This window comes from Mandrillus leucophaeus, unplaced genomic scaffold (assembly GCF_000951045.1).
Source record: "Mandrillus leucophaeus isolate KB7577 unplaced genomic scaffold, Mleu.le_1.0 Scaffold1462, whole genome shotgun sequence".
Taxonomy (NCBI): Eukaryota; Metazoa; Chordata; class Mammalia; order Primates; family Cercopithecidae; genus Mandrillus; species Mandrillus leucophaeus.
In genome coordinates, this window is record NW_012101435.1 from 65,229 (window position 1) to 79,877 (window position 14,649).

General features: G+C 36.6%; 1 protein-coding gene across 1 annotated transcript in view; it reads left to right on the forward strand.

The window, feature by feature from the left end:
• The window catches only part of LOC105535462 (probable C-mannosyltransferase DPY19L2), a gene marked incomplete at its 5' end in the record, with an annotated part of 83,760 nt that overhangs the window by 60,488 nt on the left and 8,623 nt on the right, over nucleotides 1-14,649 (forward strand). The window contains 2 exons of the mRNA XM_011974565.1: nucleotides 7,797-7,896; nucleotides 9,596-9,721. Of these exons, the coding sequence (XP_011829955.1) occupies nucleotides 7,797-7,896; nucleotides 9,596-9,721 (226 nt within the window). The remainder of the gene's footprint in view (nucleotides 1-7,796; nucleotides 7,897-9,595; nucleotides 9,722-14,649) is intronic.

The window sequence follows — 14,649 nt, forward strand, 5'->3', positions numbered from 1 at the left end:
GTAATACTCTCTCAGTTACTTTCAATTGTACAATTAAATTTTGTTAACTATAGTCACCCTTCTGTGTTACCAAACACTATATCTTATCCTTTCTTTCTATTTTGTTTGTGCACATTAACCATCCTCACTTCCCCTCCACACCCTCACTATCCTTCCCAGCCTCTGGTAACCCTCATTCTATTCTTGATCTCCCTAAGTTCAACTCTTTTAATTTTTAGCTCCCACAAATAAGTAAGAACATGCAAACTTTGTCTTTCTGTACCTGGCTTATTTCAATTAATGTAAAGGACTCCAGTTCCATCCATGTTATGGATAGGATCTCATTCTTTTTTTATGACAGGATCTCATTCTTTTTTATGGCTGAATAGCACTGCGTTGGGTCAGTGTACCACATTTTCTTTATCCATTCACCTGCTGATGGACACTTAGGTTGCTTCCAAATCTAGGCGATTGTGAGAAGTGCTGCAATAAACACGGGAGTGCAGATAACTCTTCTAAACATTTATTTCCTTTCTTTGGGGTATATATCTAAGAGTAGGATTGCTGGATCATTTGGTAACTCTATTTTTAGTTTTTTGAGGAACCTCCAAATTCTTCTACATAGTGGTTGTACTAATTTACATTTTCACTAAAAGTGTACGAGAGTTCCCTTTTCTCCACATCTTTTCCTGTCTTTTGGATAACAGCCATTTGTTATTGCCTGTCTTTTGAGTAATAGCCATTTTAACTGGAGTGAGATGCTATTTCACTGTAGTTTTTGATCTGCATTTCTCTGATCATCAGCGATGTTGAGCACCTTCTCGTGTAGCTGTTTGTGAATTGTATGTTTTCTTTTGAGAAATGTTTATTCAGATCTTTTGCCCATTTTTAAGTAGACTTTTAGATTTTTTTTTTCCCTACGGAGTTGTTTGAGTTCCTTGTATATTCTGGTTGTTAATTCCTTGTCAGATTGGTAGTTTGCAAATATTTTCGCCCATTCTTTGGGTTGTCTCTTCACTTTGCTGATTGTTTCCTTTGCTGTGCAGAAGCTTTTACACTTGATGTGATCCCATTTGTTCATTTTTGCTTTGGTTGCCTGTGCTTCGCGGGTATTTACTCAAGAAATCTTTGCCCAATCCAAAGTCCTGGAGAGTTTCCCCAAAGTTTTCTTGTAGTAATTTCAGAGTTTGAGGTCTTCGATTTAAGTCTTTAATCCATTTGGATTTGATTTTTGTATATGGCATGAGATAGGGGTGTACATTCTTTCTTCCGCATATGGATATCCAGTTTTCCCAGCACCATTTATTGAAGAGATTGCCCTTTCCCCAGTGTATGTTTTTGGGACTGCTATAAAAAATGAGTTTACTGTAGATGTATGGATTTCTTTCTGGGTTCTCCATTCTGTTCCACTAGTCTGTGTGTCTGTTTTTATGGCAGTACCGTGATGTTTTGGTTACTACTTCTGTAGTATAATTTGAAGTCAGGTATTGTGATTCCTTCAGTTTTGTTGTTCTTGCTCAGGGTAGCTTTAGCTATTCTAGGTCTTTTGTGTTTTCATATAAATAAGGATTGTGTGAGGAATATCATTCGTAGTTTGATGGGGATTGCATTGAATCTGTAGATTGCTTTGAATAGTATGGACATTTTAACAATACTGATTCTTCCAATGCTTGAACATGGAATAGCTTTCCATTTTTTGTGTCTTCTTCAATTTCTTTCTCCAGTTTTGTATAGCTTTTATTCTAGAGACCTTTCATTTCTTTAGTTAATTTATAGGTATTTAATTTTATATGTGGGTACTGTAAATGGAATTACTTTTTAAATTTTCTTTTTCAGATTGTTCTCTGTTGGCATATAGAAATGTTAATGATTTTTGTCTGATTTTGTATCCTACAACATTACTGAATTTGTCAGTTCTAACAGTTTTTTTTGGTGGAGACTTTAGTTGTTTCTAAATATAAGATCATATCATCTGCAAACAATGATAATTTGACCTCTTCCTTTCAAATTTGGATGCCCTTTATTTCTTTCTCTTGTCTGATTGCTCTAGCTAGGATTTCCAATACTATGTTGAATAATGTGGTAAAAAGTGAGCATCCTTGTCATGTCCCAGATCTCAGAAGAAAGACTTTCACTGTTTCCTCACTCAGTATGATACTAGCTGTGCGTCTGCTGTATATGGCTTCTATTATGTTGATTAATGTTCCTTCTATACCCAGTTTTTTTGAAGGTTTTTATCATGAAAGGATGTTGAATTTTATCAAATGATTTTTCTGCATCTATGGAGATGAGATGATCATATGATTTTTTCCCCTTCATTGTGTTGATATGACGTATCACATTGATTTGCTGTGTTGAACCATCTTTGTGTCCCTGAGATAGATCCTATTTGGTCATGATGAACAATCTTTTTAATGTGTTATTGAATTCAGTTTGCTAGCATTTTGTTGAGGATTTTTGCATTAACATTAATCAGAGATATTGGCCCATAGTTTTCTTTTTTTGATGGGTCTTTGTATGGTTTTGGTATTAAAGTGATATTGGTCTCATACAACGGGTTTGGAAGTATTCCCTCCTCCTCTATTTCCTGGAATCGTTAGAGTAGGATTGATATTAGTTCTTCTTTAAATGTTTGATAAAATTCAGCAGTGAAGCCATCAGGTCCTGGGCTTTTCTTTGCTGAGAGACTTTTCATTAGAGATTTGATCTCATTACTTGTGATTGGTCTGTTCAGGTTTTGGATGTCTATATAGTTCAATCTTGGTAGGTTTTATGTATCTAGGGATTTATCCATTTCTAGATTTTCCAATTTATTGGCATACAATTGCTCATGGTAGTCTCTAATGATCCTTTAATTTCTGCGATATTGGTTGTAATGTCTCCTTTTTTTTTAATCTCTGATTTTATTTATTTGGGCCTTCTCTCTTTTTTTCTTAGTCTGGCTAAAGGTTTGTTAATTTTGTCTTTTCAGAAAACCAGTTTATCTTTTATATTGTTTTCTTCATTGCAATTTCATTTATTTCTGCTCTGATCTTTATTATTTTATTTTTCCTACTAACTTTGGGTTTTTTTTGCCTTTTTCTTCTTTTTTGATGTAGGCACCTATAGCTATAGACTTCCTTCTTTAATACTGCTTTTGCTGTATCCCATAGGTTTTGATATGTTGTGTTTTCATTATCATTTGTTTCAAGAAAATTTTCAATTTCCTTCTTAATTTCTTTATTAACCAACTGGTCATTCAGGAGCATATTTTTTAATTTCTATGTTTGTAGAATTTCCAAAATTCCTTTTACTACTGATTTCTAGTTTTTTTCCAATGTGGTCAGAAAAGATACATGATATTGTTTCCATTTTTAAAAATGTTTTCAGACTTGTTTTGTGGCCTGTCCTTGTTTTGTGGTCTATCCTTGAGGAATGATCCATGTGCTGAGGAGAAGGATGTGTATTCTGTAGCTGTTGGATGAAATGTTCTGTAAGTATCTATTAGGTCCTTTTGATCTATAGTGCAGATTAAGTTTAGTGTTTCTTCATTGATTTTCTGTCTAGATGACCTGTCCACTGCTGAAGGTGGGGTGTTGAAGTGTCAGGCTATTATTGTATTTGGATCTGTCTCTCTCTTTTGCTCTGATAATATTTGCTTTATGTATCTGGGTGCTCCAGTATTGGGTGTATATATATTTACAACTGTTATATACTCTTGCTGAATTAACCCCTTTATCATTATATAATGACCTTCTTTGTCTCTTTTTATAGTTTTTGTCTTGTAATCTATTGTGTCTGATATGACTATTCTTGTTCTTCTATGGTTTCCATTGGCATGGAATATAATTTTCCATCCCTTTGTTTTCAGTCTATATTTGCCTTTACAAGTAAAGTGTGTTTCTTGTAGGTGAAACAGATTCTTAGGGTTTTGTTTTCTTATTCAGTCACTCTTTGTCTTTTGATTGGAGAGTTTAGTCCATTTACATTCAGTGTTATTATTGATACGGACTTACCTCTGCCATTTCGTTATTTGTTTTCTCATCGTTTTGTGGTCTTCTCTTCTTTCCTCTTTGTCTTTCATTGAAGGTGGTTTTCTCTGGTGGTGTGTTTTAACTTATTGCTTTTTATTTTTTGCATATCCATTGTATGTTTTTAAACTTGAGTTTACCATGAGACTTGCAAATAATATCTTATAACCCATTACTTTAAACTGATGACAACACTGATTGCATAAACAAATAAGCCAAAGGAAAGCTAATAAAAATTCTAAACTTTAACTTCATCTCCCTACTTTTTACCTTTTTGTTATTTCTATTTATATCTTATTGTACTGTCTGTCTCTTCAAAAGTTGTTGTAGTTATTTTTTATTGATTCATCTTTTTGTCTTCCTACTTATCCTATAAGTAGTTTATATACCATAATTACACTGCTATAATATTCTGTTTTTCTGTGTACGTACTATTACCAGTGAATTTTGTACCTTCCAATTCTTTCTTCCTTATTAATGTCCTTTTCTTTCAGATTGAAGAATTTCCTTTAGCATTTATTGTAGGATAGGTCTGGTGTTGATCAAATTTCACAGCTTTTGTTTGTCTGGGAAAGTCTTCTCCTTTAGGTTTGAAGGACATTTTCTCTGGATACACTACTCTCAGGTAAAAGGTTTTTTCCTTCACTTTAAGTGTGTCATGACATGCTCTCCTGGCCTGTTAAGGTTTCAACTGAAAAGTCTGCTGCCAGATGTATTAGAGCTCCATTGTATGTTTTTTGTTTCTTTTCTCTTGCTGCTTTTAGGATCCTTTCTTTATCCTTGAACTTTGGGAGTTTGATATTAAATGACTTGAGTTAGCCTTGGGTTAAATCTGCTTGATGTTCTAGAACCTTCTTGTGCTTGAATATTGATATTTTCTCTAGCTTTGAGAGGTTCTCTGTTATACTTTTGAATAAACTTCCTACTGCTATCTCTCTCTCTAACTCCTTGTCTTCAAGCTCACTAATTCTTTCTTCTGCTTGATCAGTTCTGCTATTAAGAGACGGATGCATTCTTCAGTATGTCAGTTGCAGTTTTCAGCTCCAGAATTTCTGCTTGATTCTTTTTAATTATTTCAGTTTATTTGTTAACTTTATCCGATAGGATTACCAATTCGTTCTCTGTGTTATCTTGAATTTCTTTGAGTTTCCTCAGCACAGCTATTTTGAATTCTCTGTCTGAAAGGCCACATATCTCTCTCTCTCCAGGATTGGCCCCCTAGTGCCTTATTTAGTTTGTTTGGTGAGGTCATGTTTTCCTGGATGGTCTTGATGCTTGTGGCTGTTTGTTAGTGTCTGGGCATTGAAGAATTAGGTATTTATTGTAGTTTTTGCAGTCCGGGCTTGTTTGTACCCATCCTTCTTGGAAAGGCTTTCCAGGTATTCAAAGGGACTTCAGTGTTGTGATCTAAGTTTCTGGTCACTGCAGCTGTATCTGCACTAGGAGGCACCCCATGCCCAGTAATGCTGAAGCTATTGCAGACTTTTAGAGGTACTACCTTGGTGGTCTTGGATAAAATCCAGAATTCTCAGGATTAGCAGGCAGAAGCTCTTGTTCTCTTCCCTTACTCTCTCCCATATGGAGTCTCTCTCTCTCTCTTTCTCTCTATGTGCTAAGCTGCCTGGAGCTAGGAGTGGGGTGATATAAACACCTCTGTGGCCACCACTACTGGGAATGTGTTGGGTCAGACTTGCAGCTAGCACAGCACTGGGTCTTGCCTAAGGCTCATTGTAACTACTGCCTGGCTACCACCTTTGTTTGCTCAAGGTGTAGGGCTCTACAGTCGGCAGGTGGCAAAGCAAACCAGACTTTGCTTTGGTGACCTTCCTTACCTTCAGGGTGGCAAGATCCCCCAGGTCATAGTCAGGTCCAGAGATGCTGCTGTCCAGGAGCCAGGGCCTGGACTCAGATGCCTTAGAAATCTACCTGATGCTCTATTCTACCACAGCTGAGCTGGTGCTGAAACCACCAAAGTCCTTCCCACCCTTCCTTCCCCTTTCCCCAGGCAGAGGGGTCTCTCTCCATTTCCACCACTACCACAGGCCCATGGGAGGTACTGCCTGGCTACCGCCAACATCCACTTAAGGCCCAAGAACCCTTCAGTCAGCTTGTGGTGAGTGCTGCCAGGCCTGGGACTCACCCTTCGGGGCAACGGGCTCTCTTCCAGCCCATGGCAGGTCCAGAAATGCCATCCAAGAGCCCTGGAATCGGGGACCACAAGAACCTTCTTGGTGCTCCTCCCCACTGCGGCCACGCTGGTACCTAAGCTGACCTTTGATTCTTATGAAGATGCTTTTTGTGTAGATCCTTATCAAATTTGGTGTTCCTGAAGGGAGGATGAACAGTAGAGGCTTCTGTTTGGTTACCATGCTCTACCTCCTCTCCAACATACAGTTTTTTACAGTAGATCTGAATAATATGTCTTGTCTTTATTACTGATTTTATTGTGCTGATTAAAAATGATAATAATCTTCACAATTATATAATTGTTTTTTATATAAAAGTACCAAGAAGTAAGCATTTGGTCTTCTGGTGTTTCAAGAGATGAAATGGGCCGGGCGCGGTGGCTCACGCCTGTAATCCCAGCACTTTGGGAGGCCGAGACGGGCGGATCACAAGGTCAGGAGATCAAGACCATCCTGGCTAACACGGTGAAACCCCGTCTCTACTAAAAAAATACAAAAAAACTAGCTGGGCGTGGTGGCGGGCGCCTGTAGTCCCGGCTACACAGGAGGCTGAGGCAGGAGAATGGCATGAACTCCGGGGGCGGAGCTTGCAGTGAGTGGAAATCGCGCCACTGCACTCCAGCCTGGGCGACAGAGCGAGACTCTGTCTCAAAAAAAAAAAAAAAGAGATGAAATGGAAGCCAGATAGTAGATTTTGCTGTATCTCTAGTTATGACCAAATTTATACATGTTATTACTCCAAAAAGTACTAGCAGCAAGTAATGAAATGATTTCATGGCATGTATAAATGGTGTCAAGTCAAATGATAACTCTGAGAACTTAATTAAAGATGATCTGAGGGAAGAAAACAATGCTTTTCTTTTTTTATGGCACATCCACAGGACCACAGTTCACAAGCCACAAAAGTCATTTGAAAAAATGTCTCATGAGACTTGCCCTTCATAGCAGCCTCTCAGTTCCTGGCATTCCACATTATTGGAACAGATATGACATTTTACATTCTTTTTGTTTCATGTGTGTCTGTAGTCCTGCTGTTCGCGTAGTGCTCTAGCATAGCAGGAAGCTTTAGTGAAGCAGCTAAGAGGGCAGGCTCTGGAACTTCTTAGCTGTGCAGTCTTGGGCAAGTCACTTAACTTGGCTCTGTCTCTTCATCGTCTACAACAGCAGTCCCCAGCCTTTTTGGCACCAGGGACTGGTTTCATGGAAGACCATTTTTCCCACAGAACTGGGGGATATGGGGTGGTTTCTGGATGAAATGGTTCCACCTCAGATCATCAGGCATTAGATTCTAATGAGTGCACAACCCAGACCCCACACATGCTCAGTTTGTAGATTCTACAAAGTAAGAACAGAGGATCCACCTCTTAGAATTGTGCAAATTAAGTTATTTAATTCTTATTAAAATATAGAGCACAGTTTCTAGCACCAAGATAGCATTTAACAAAAGTCAGCTATTATTATAGTAGACAATGAATAACTATTGAGTCAATAAAAAGAATGAGGTCCCTGGTCATGTAAATTGGCATCATCCTTCCTAATCTGGGTTCACATATTAGAGGTAAGTTTAACTTCTGATTTTCTTTAAAACATTTCATTGAAGATATAGCCTTTTTTTTTCCAGGTGCTGTCTTCGCAGGTGCCATGCCTACAATGGCAAGTGTCAAGCTGTCAACACTTCATCCCATTGTGAATCATCCACTTTACGAAGATGCAGACTTGAGGTTGGCAGCCGATGAGTATTTCACCAAGACTCACTTGGTGACTCCCAATTCTTAGGAATTTGGAACATTTTTATACACACACACACACACACACACACACACACACACACACACAAACTCATCCTTATTTTCATGCTGGAAGTTAAAAAAAAATGACAATAACCAGTCCAGAAATGACAATACATACCTGTTGCCTCTGGAGCAAGCAGACCTCTGAAAACTGAAAAATGCAAAAGCCAGTTTTTCTCAAAGTGACAAACGTGTCACATATTTATGATGTATGTGTGTATTCCAGTAAAACTACTAGGTAGTTGGAACAGGAGATAGGATGGATTTTACTCACAGCCATGGTTTGCCAACCCCTGCTCTACACCACAAGCCCCCTCTGATTTAAGAAATGATTTCTAAATCTTACTGGTGGCTAATGACTAGCCTTTTGTGACAGTTAGAAAAAGTACATGAAAGTTGCTACTATATGTTACCTGCTTTCATGAAAATTTAGAGTATTTTTGTTAGCTGATTATAAGAACTCTAGTTTCCATTGATGTCTAAGTTTTGCTTTCCTTAAATGGCTGGTTTAAAAATTTATTTTGGTTATTCTAGTAGTTGTCAGGGTAATCTTTTTTTAAAGTGATTTTTGGCCTATTGTTAGAGGCAAATGTTTAAATTATTTAAAAGTTTTAGGTCTGCTGTCTAGGAGCCAGGGCTTGGAGTCAGACACCTTAGAAATGCACCTGATGCTCTCTGTTCTACTGTGGTGAACTGGCATGGAAACCACTGTGGTGACTAAGCATATGCTTGAAATTCTAAGCAACATCCAATGCATAAGTGATTGTCAGGATTTTGTAAGAACTCCCACTATGGTCAAATCACCTATTGTACCGTATTTTGGTGACCATCCCCATTTCTCAAGGTTCTGTGGGCCGAGCACGGTGGCTCATGACTGTAATTCCAGCACTTTGGGAGGCCGAGGTGGGCGGATCAGGAGGTCAGGAGATCGAGCTCATCCTGGCTAACACGGTGAAACCCTGTCTCTACTAAAAATACAAAAAATGAGCCGGGCGTGGTGTCGGGCGCCTGTAGTTCCAGCTACTCGGGAGGCTAAGGCAGGAGAATGGCGTAACCCGGGAGGCGGAGCTTGCTGTGAGCCAAGATTGTGCCACTGCACTCCAACCTGGGTGACAGAGTGAGACTCTGTCTCAAAAAAAAAAAAAAAAAAAGATTCTGTAAAGGTGCTTTTCCCACCTGTTCGGACACCCTGGATGCCCATTGTCTAAGTGTTCTACTTGATACACTCAATTTTAATTCATGTGTTTGTCAGAGCTTCTTTAGATGAAATTAAGCATTGAAAGATAGGTTTTCACTGCATTCTGTCTCTGTCAGAATATATTCTCTGAAAACTTTGTGAATTATGAGAAGAAAATTTTATATCCTAAGCTGCTCTCTGCTACCCAGTACAACTTCAGACTATTTTATACACTAATGAGCAGTATATGCAAAATTAAATTGCTGTAAGTTTTATTACATTCAAAATATAAGTAGGAATGTGGAAACTGCCATCCCCAAAATAATTGATGCTGTTTTGAGTCGTGTATATCAGTGTTCCGTCTAGTAAGTACTGAGATTTCAATTTGCCGATAAGATTTTTTTAGTCTATTATTTATTTTTAAATCTTTTAAACTATTGTTTAAATTTAAAGGGCCCGGACAAAAATAGTTTATTCTACATATAGTCGAAAATCTGCCAAAGAAGTAAGAGATAAATTGTTGGAGTTACATGTGAATTATTGTGTTTTAGAAGAGGCATGGTGTGTTGTGAGAACTAAGTGAGTATTAACCCTATGCTATCTGATATGGTATATTTTTAAGCAACATGTTTCAGTTTATTACAGTAGTCCTGATTCTTTAAGAATTTTTATTTTAAATTTATTAAAATATCCTGGTATCTTAGTTTAAATTATTTCATCTAGAGAAGTAAAACTATGTTATCAATGAAGAAGAATTTAATTCCAAACATTATAGTATACTTTAATATCCTGATTTTTCAATTTAACATCTTCAACTTAGCTTTTTTCATAATTTTTGAAATATTTATGAAAATTTTTATTAGATATCTGAAATATGGATTTGAATTCACAACAAAGTGAGATATTGGCATTCTGTACTATATAGCTGAATTATATTGGATTTGTAAGACTTAAAAGAAAAGTGACAAAACCCAAAATGACATAAGAAAAACATTCCCAATTAAAATTTTTTAATCTCTGAATTTTGAATCTCTAAAAATCATAAAATTCTAAGATATGTAATTGATCTTTTGAGGCCTTTGTTTAGGCTCCTAAGCAGAGATATTAGCTCCTGCACATGACAGGAAATTTAGGCACATTAATTGTCTCCTAGAACAGTACATTAGCAATCAGAAGAACAAAACAGGTTCTACAGTCACTTCAATATATCATTTGCAATGTGCAAAAGGTTTCAGAGATGCAAACTAAAATGAGAGAGTATGACCAATACTCTGAAAAAAATAAGTTAATAGAAACCGATCCAAGTAGGTCCAGATGTTGGATTTAGCAGCCAAAGATTGCAAAGCCACTATTACAAATACATTCAAAGGCTTAAGAAAAATATATTCAATGGATTAAAAGAAAACATGGTATCCATGAGTGAAGAGATGTGGAATCTCAGCAGAGAAATAGAAACACTCCAGCCCGCATGGAAATTCTAGAGCTGAAAAGTATAATAAATGAAATGAAAATTATTTAAATGTACTCAACAATTTTGAGATGAAAACAGAACATTTGAACAGAAAATTCAGTGAATTTGAAGATAGATCAAGACAGAATAGTTAATCAAAAGAACAGAACCAAAAATATTGAAAAATAACCAATGTCACAGACCTGTGTAACATTAAGTAGTTCAACACATGTATAATTTTAGTATTAGATGTAATGAAAAAAAGAACATGAAGGAAAAAATATTGAAGAAATGTTGGCCAAAAATTTCTCAAGTTTGATGAAAGCTACTAACTTAAAGATCTGCTAAGCTCAACAAATCCAACTGGGTTAAGCCCAAAGAAAACCAAAGCAAGGCACATTATAGTCAAAGTGGTAAAATCAAAGATTAAGAGAAAATCTTGAAGAGAAAAAATGATATGCTATATAAACATCTGACTTATCAACATAAATGGTGGAAATTAACAGACACTGGAATGATAATTCAAAGTGCTGAAGAAGGAAAATCAAGAATTCTATATTTAATGAAAGTATCTTTTTAAAATGGAGGCCAAAAGTACATTTTTCCGATCAACAAAATCTAAGATAATTTGTTGGTAACAGATTTATACTTCAAGATGGACAAGAAGTTCTATCAGCTGATGAGAAATGATGCCAGATGGTAACTCAGATATACAAGAAATACCGAAATGCGCTGGAAATGGTAAATATGTGGATATTAATCACTACACATTTTCTTCTCTGAACATCTTTAGAAGATATTATTTAAGGCAAAGGTGATACCATTATATTTTTTAGTTTATGATAGAAATTAAATATACATGACAACAGCACAAAAATTGAGTAAATGGAAATGTATGATTTACTAGAAATAACCCAATTTAAATGGTAAGTAAATCATGATATGTTGGCCAGGCGCAGTGGCTCATGCCTGTAATCCCAGCACTTTGGGAGTCCGAGGCAGGCAGATCACGAGGTCAAGAGATTGAGACCATCCTGGCTAACACGGTGAAGCCCTGTCTCTACTAAAAATACAAAAAATTAGCCGGGCATGGTGGCGGGTGCTTGTAGTCCCAGCTACTTGGGAGGCTGAGGCAGTAGAATGGCGTGAACCCAGGGGGCAAAGCTTGCAGTGAGCCGAGATTGCGCCACTGCACTCCAGCCTGGGTGACACAGCAAGACTCCGTCTCAAAAAAAAAAAAAAAACAAAAACAAAAAAACAAAACATGTTAAAGATGCTTGTTGTCATCCCTAACAAAAACCACTAAAAAAATAAATAAAACTGGGGCGGGGAGGGAGATCATAATGGCAAGCCTAGACATGGATTAACCTGGATGCATTAAGTGAAATAAGTCAGCCACAGTAAGATGAATAGTGCATATTTTCACTCATGTGAAAGCTAAAAGAAGTAGCTCATAGAAGTAGAGTAGAATTGTGGTAATTAGAGGCTAGGTGGGAAGGGTAAGGAGGAGGAGAAGATAAGGAGAGGGTGGTTAAGAGATACAAAATTAGAGATAAATAGAAGGAATAAGATCTAGTGTTCTCTGGCACTGTAGAGTGAATATTAGTTAACAGTAATTTATCGTATATGTCAAGTAAGCCAGAACAGAGGATTCTGAATGTTCCCAGCACAAACAGGTGGTAAGCATTTGAGGTGATGGATATCCTAATTACCCTGATTTGATCATTACACATTGTAATTATGCACTGAAATATCACTCTATACTCCATAAATATGTGCAAGTATTACTTGTCAACTAAAAGTAAAAGGGGAAAAAACATAAACATACAACCAACTTAAGACCCAGCAACTGTACTGGGCATTTTTTTGCAGACAGGTGAAAAGTTGTGTTCATACAAAATTCTGTAGAAAAATGTCTATAGCAGCTTTATTTGTAATAGCCTAAACCTGAAACAACCCAGGTGTTTTTCACAAGATGAATGGTTAAATAATAGTGATCTATTCATACCATGGAATACCGCTCAGCAATAGGATCAGACTATTGATACACTCAAGATCCTGGATGGATCTCCAGAGAATTGTTTGAATGCAGAAAAGACAATACCCAAAGGTTACATACTGTATGATTCCATTTATATAACTGTCTTCAAATGACAAAACTATAAATGTGGATAATGATTTGTGGTTGCGAGGGGTTAGGGTGGGGTGGGAATGTGGGGGAAGTATAGTATGTGTGGCCATACAAGCCATCTCCGTGGTGATGGAAATGCTCTCTGTCGCCATTCTATCAATGTGAATTATCTGGCTGTGATATTATACAAATGTTCAAGATGTTACCATGGCGGGGGACACTGTCTAAAGACTGTACAAGAACTACTTGTATTATCTCTCACTTAATGTGGATCTCCAAATGTCTTGAAATAAAGTTTTTTTTTAAAAAAAAGCAAAAGAGCACAATAGCAAGCCTATATCAAACCATATCAGCAATTTCAAAGTGAAAGAGGACTAAATTCTTCCAAACAAAAGGCGGAGATTGGCAAACTGAATATAAGAGCAAAACCTATCTATGGGCTGCCTGCAAGAGGTGCATTTTAAATGCAAATATGTATATTGGCTGAAGGAAAAAGAATGGAAAAGATATCATGTGAGTAAACATTAGAAAGCTGAAGTGAAAAATGTATAAATATCAGATAAGATAGATGTTAAGACAAAGAATATTATGGAAATGACTATGTTTTATAATGCAGAATAGTTCAGTACAGGAGAAAGATGTAATAATTTGAGTGCATATGAACTTAAAAGAGAATTTCAAAATATATGAAGCAAAAATTGACAGAACCCAAAAGGCAACAAACAAGATTAAAATGGAATTATAAAAATCACTCAATCCAAAATAAGACAGAAGAAGTGGAAAAGGGAGACAAAGATGGAACAAAGAGAAAACACCGAGATGATAGACTTAAATCTAACGATATCAATTATCACATTAAGTGTAAATGGACTTGTGGTAGGCTGAATAATGAGCCCCCCACGATGGCCATGTCCTAACTCCCAGAAATTGTGAATTACCTTACTCACATGGAAAAAGGAAATTTGCAAATGTGATTAAATTAATGCTCATGAGATGTGGAGATTATCCTTATTATCCAGGTAGGACAGATGTAATCACGAAGTCTTTATAAGGAGGAGGCAAAAGAGTAAGAGATCAAAAAGGTGATGTGATGGTAGAAGCAGAAGTTGGAGTGATATAAGGCCACGAGCCAAGGAATGAGGCCAGCTTCTAGGAGCTGGAAAAGGCAAGGAAGTGGATTTTCTTCTCGAACCTCCTGAAGGATTGGAGTCCTGCCAATACCATGATTTTAGAATTATGAGCTCCAAAATTTGAAAGAGAATAAATACATGTTGCTTTAAGCAACTATTTATGGTACTTTGCTGTAGCAGCAATAGGAAACTAATATAGCTCTAAACACCACAAATGAAAAGCAAGAATTGTCAGATTGCATAGCAAAGCAAGACCCTACTATAGGCTACTTTCAAAAAATTTATTTAAATATAAAGAAGATGTTAAAAGTTAACAGATAGGAAAGGGACATGTGATGCTACTACTAGTCAGTGAAAGCTGGAGTGGCTGTAATAACATCAAAGTACATTCTAATGTTAAGAATATTATCAAGGTTAAACAAGGATTTTTAAATGAAGGGATTTATATTTCAAGAGGATGTAGCAACCCTGAACATTTATGCACTCAGATAACAAAGCTTCAAATATATGAAGCACAATTGATAGAACTTTAGGAAAAAATAGACAAATCTACAGTATAGTTAGAAATTTTAATAGCCGTCTCTAAATAATTTGTAGAATAAAAAGAAATCCAGCAAGAATACAGAAGACTTGAATAACGCCATCAACCATTATGACCTAATTGATATTTATAGTACACACCACCCTAGAACAGCAAAGTAGACATTCAAGCACACACAGACTATTTATCAAAAAAGATCAGTTTCTAGGCCACAAAACAAGTATTGACACATTTAAAATACTTTAGGTCGTGTAA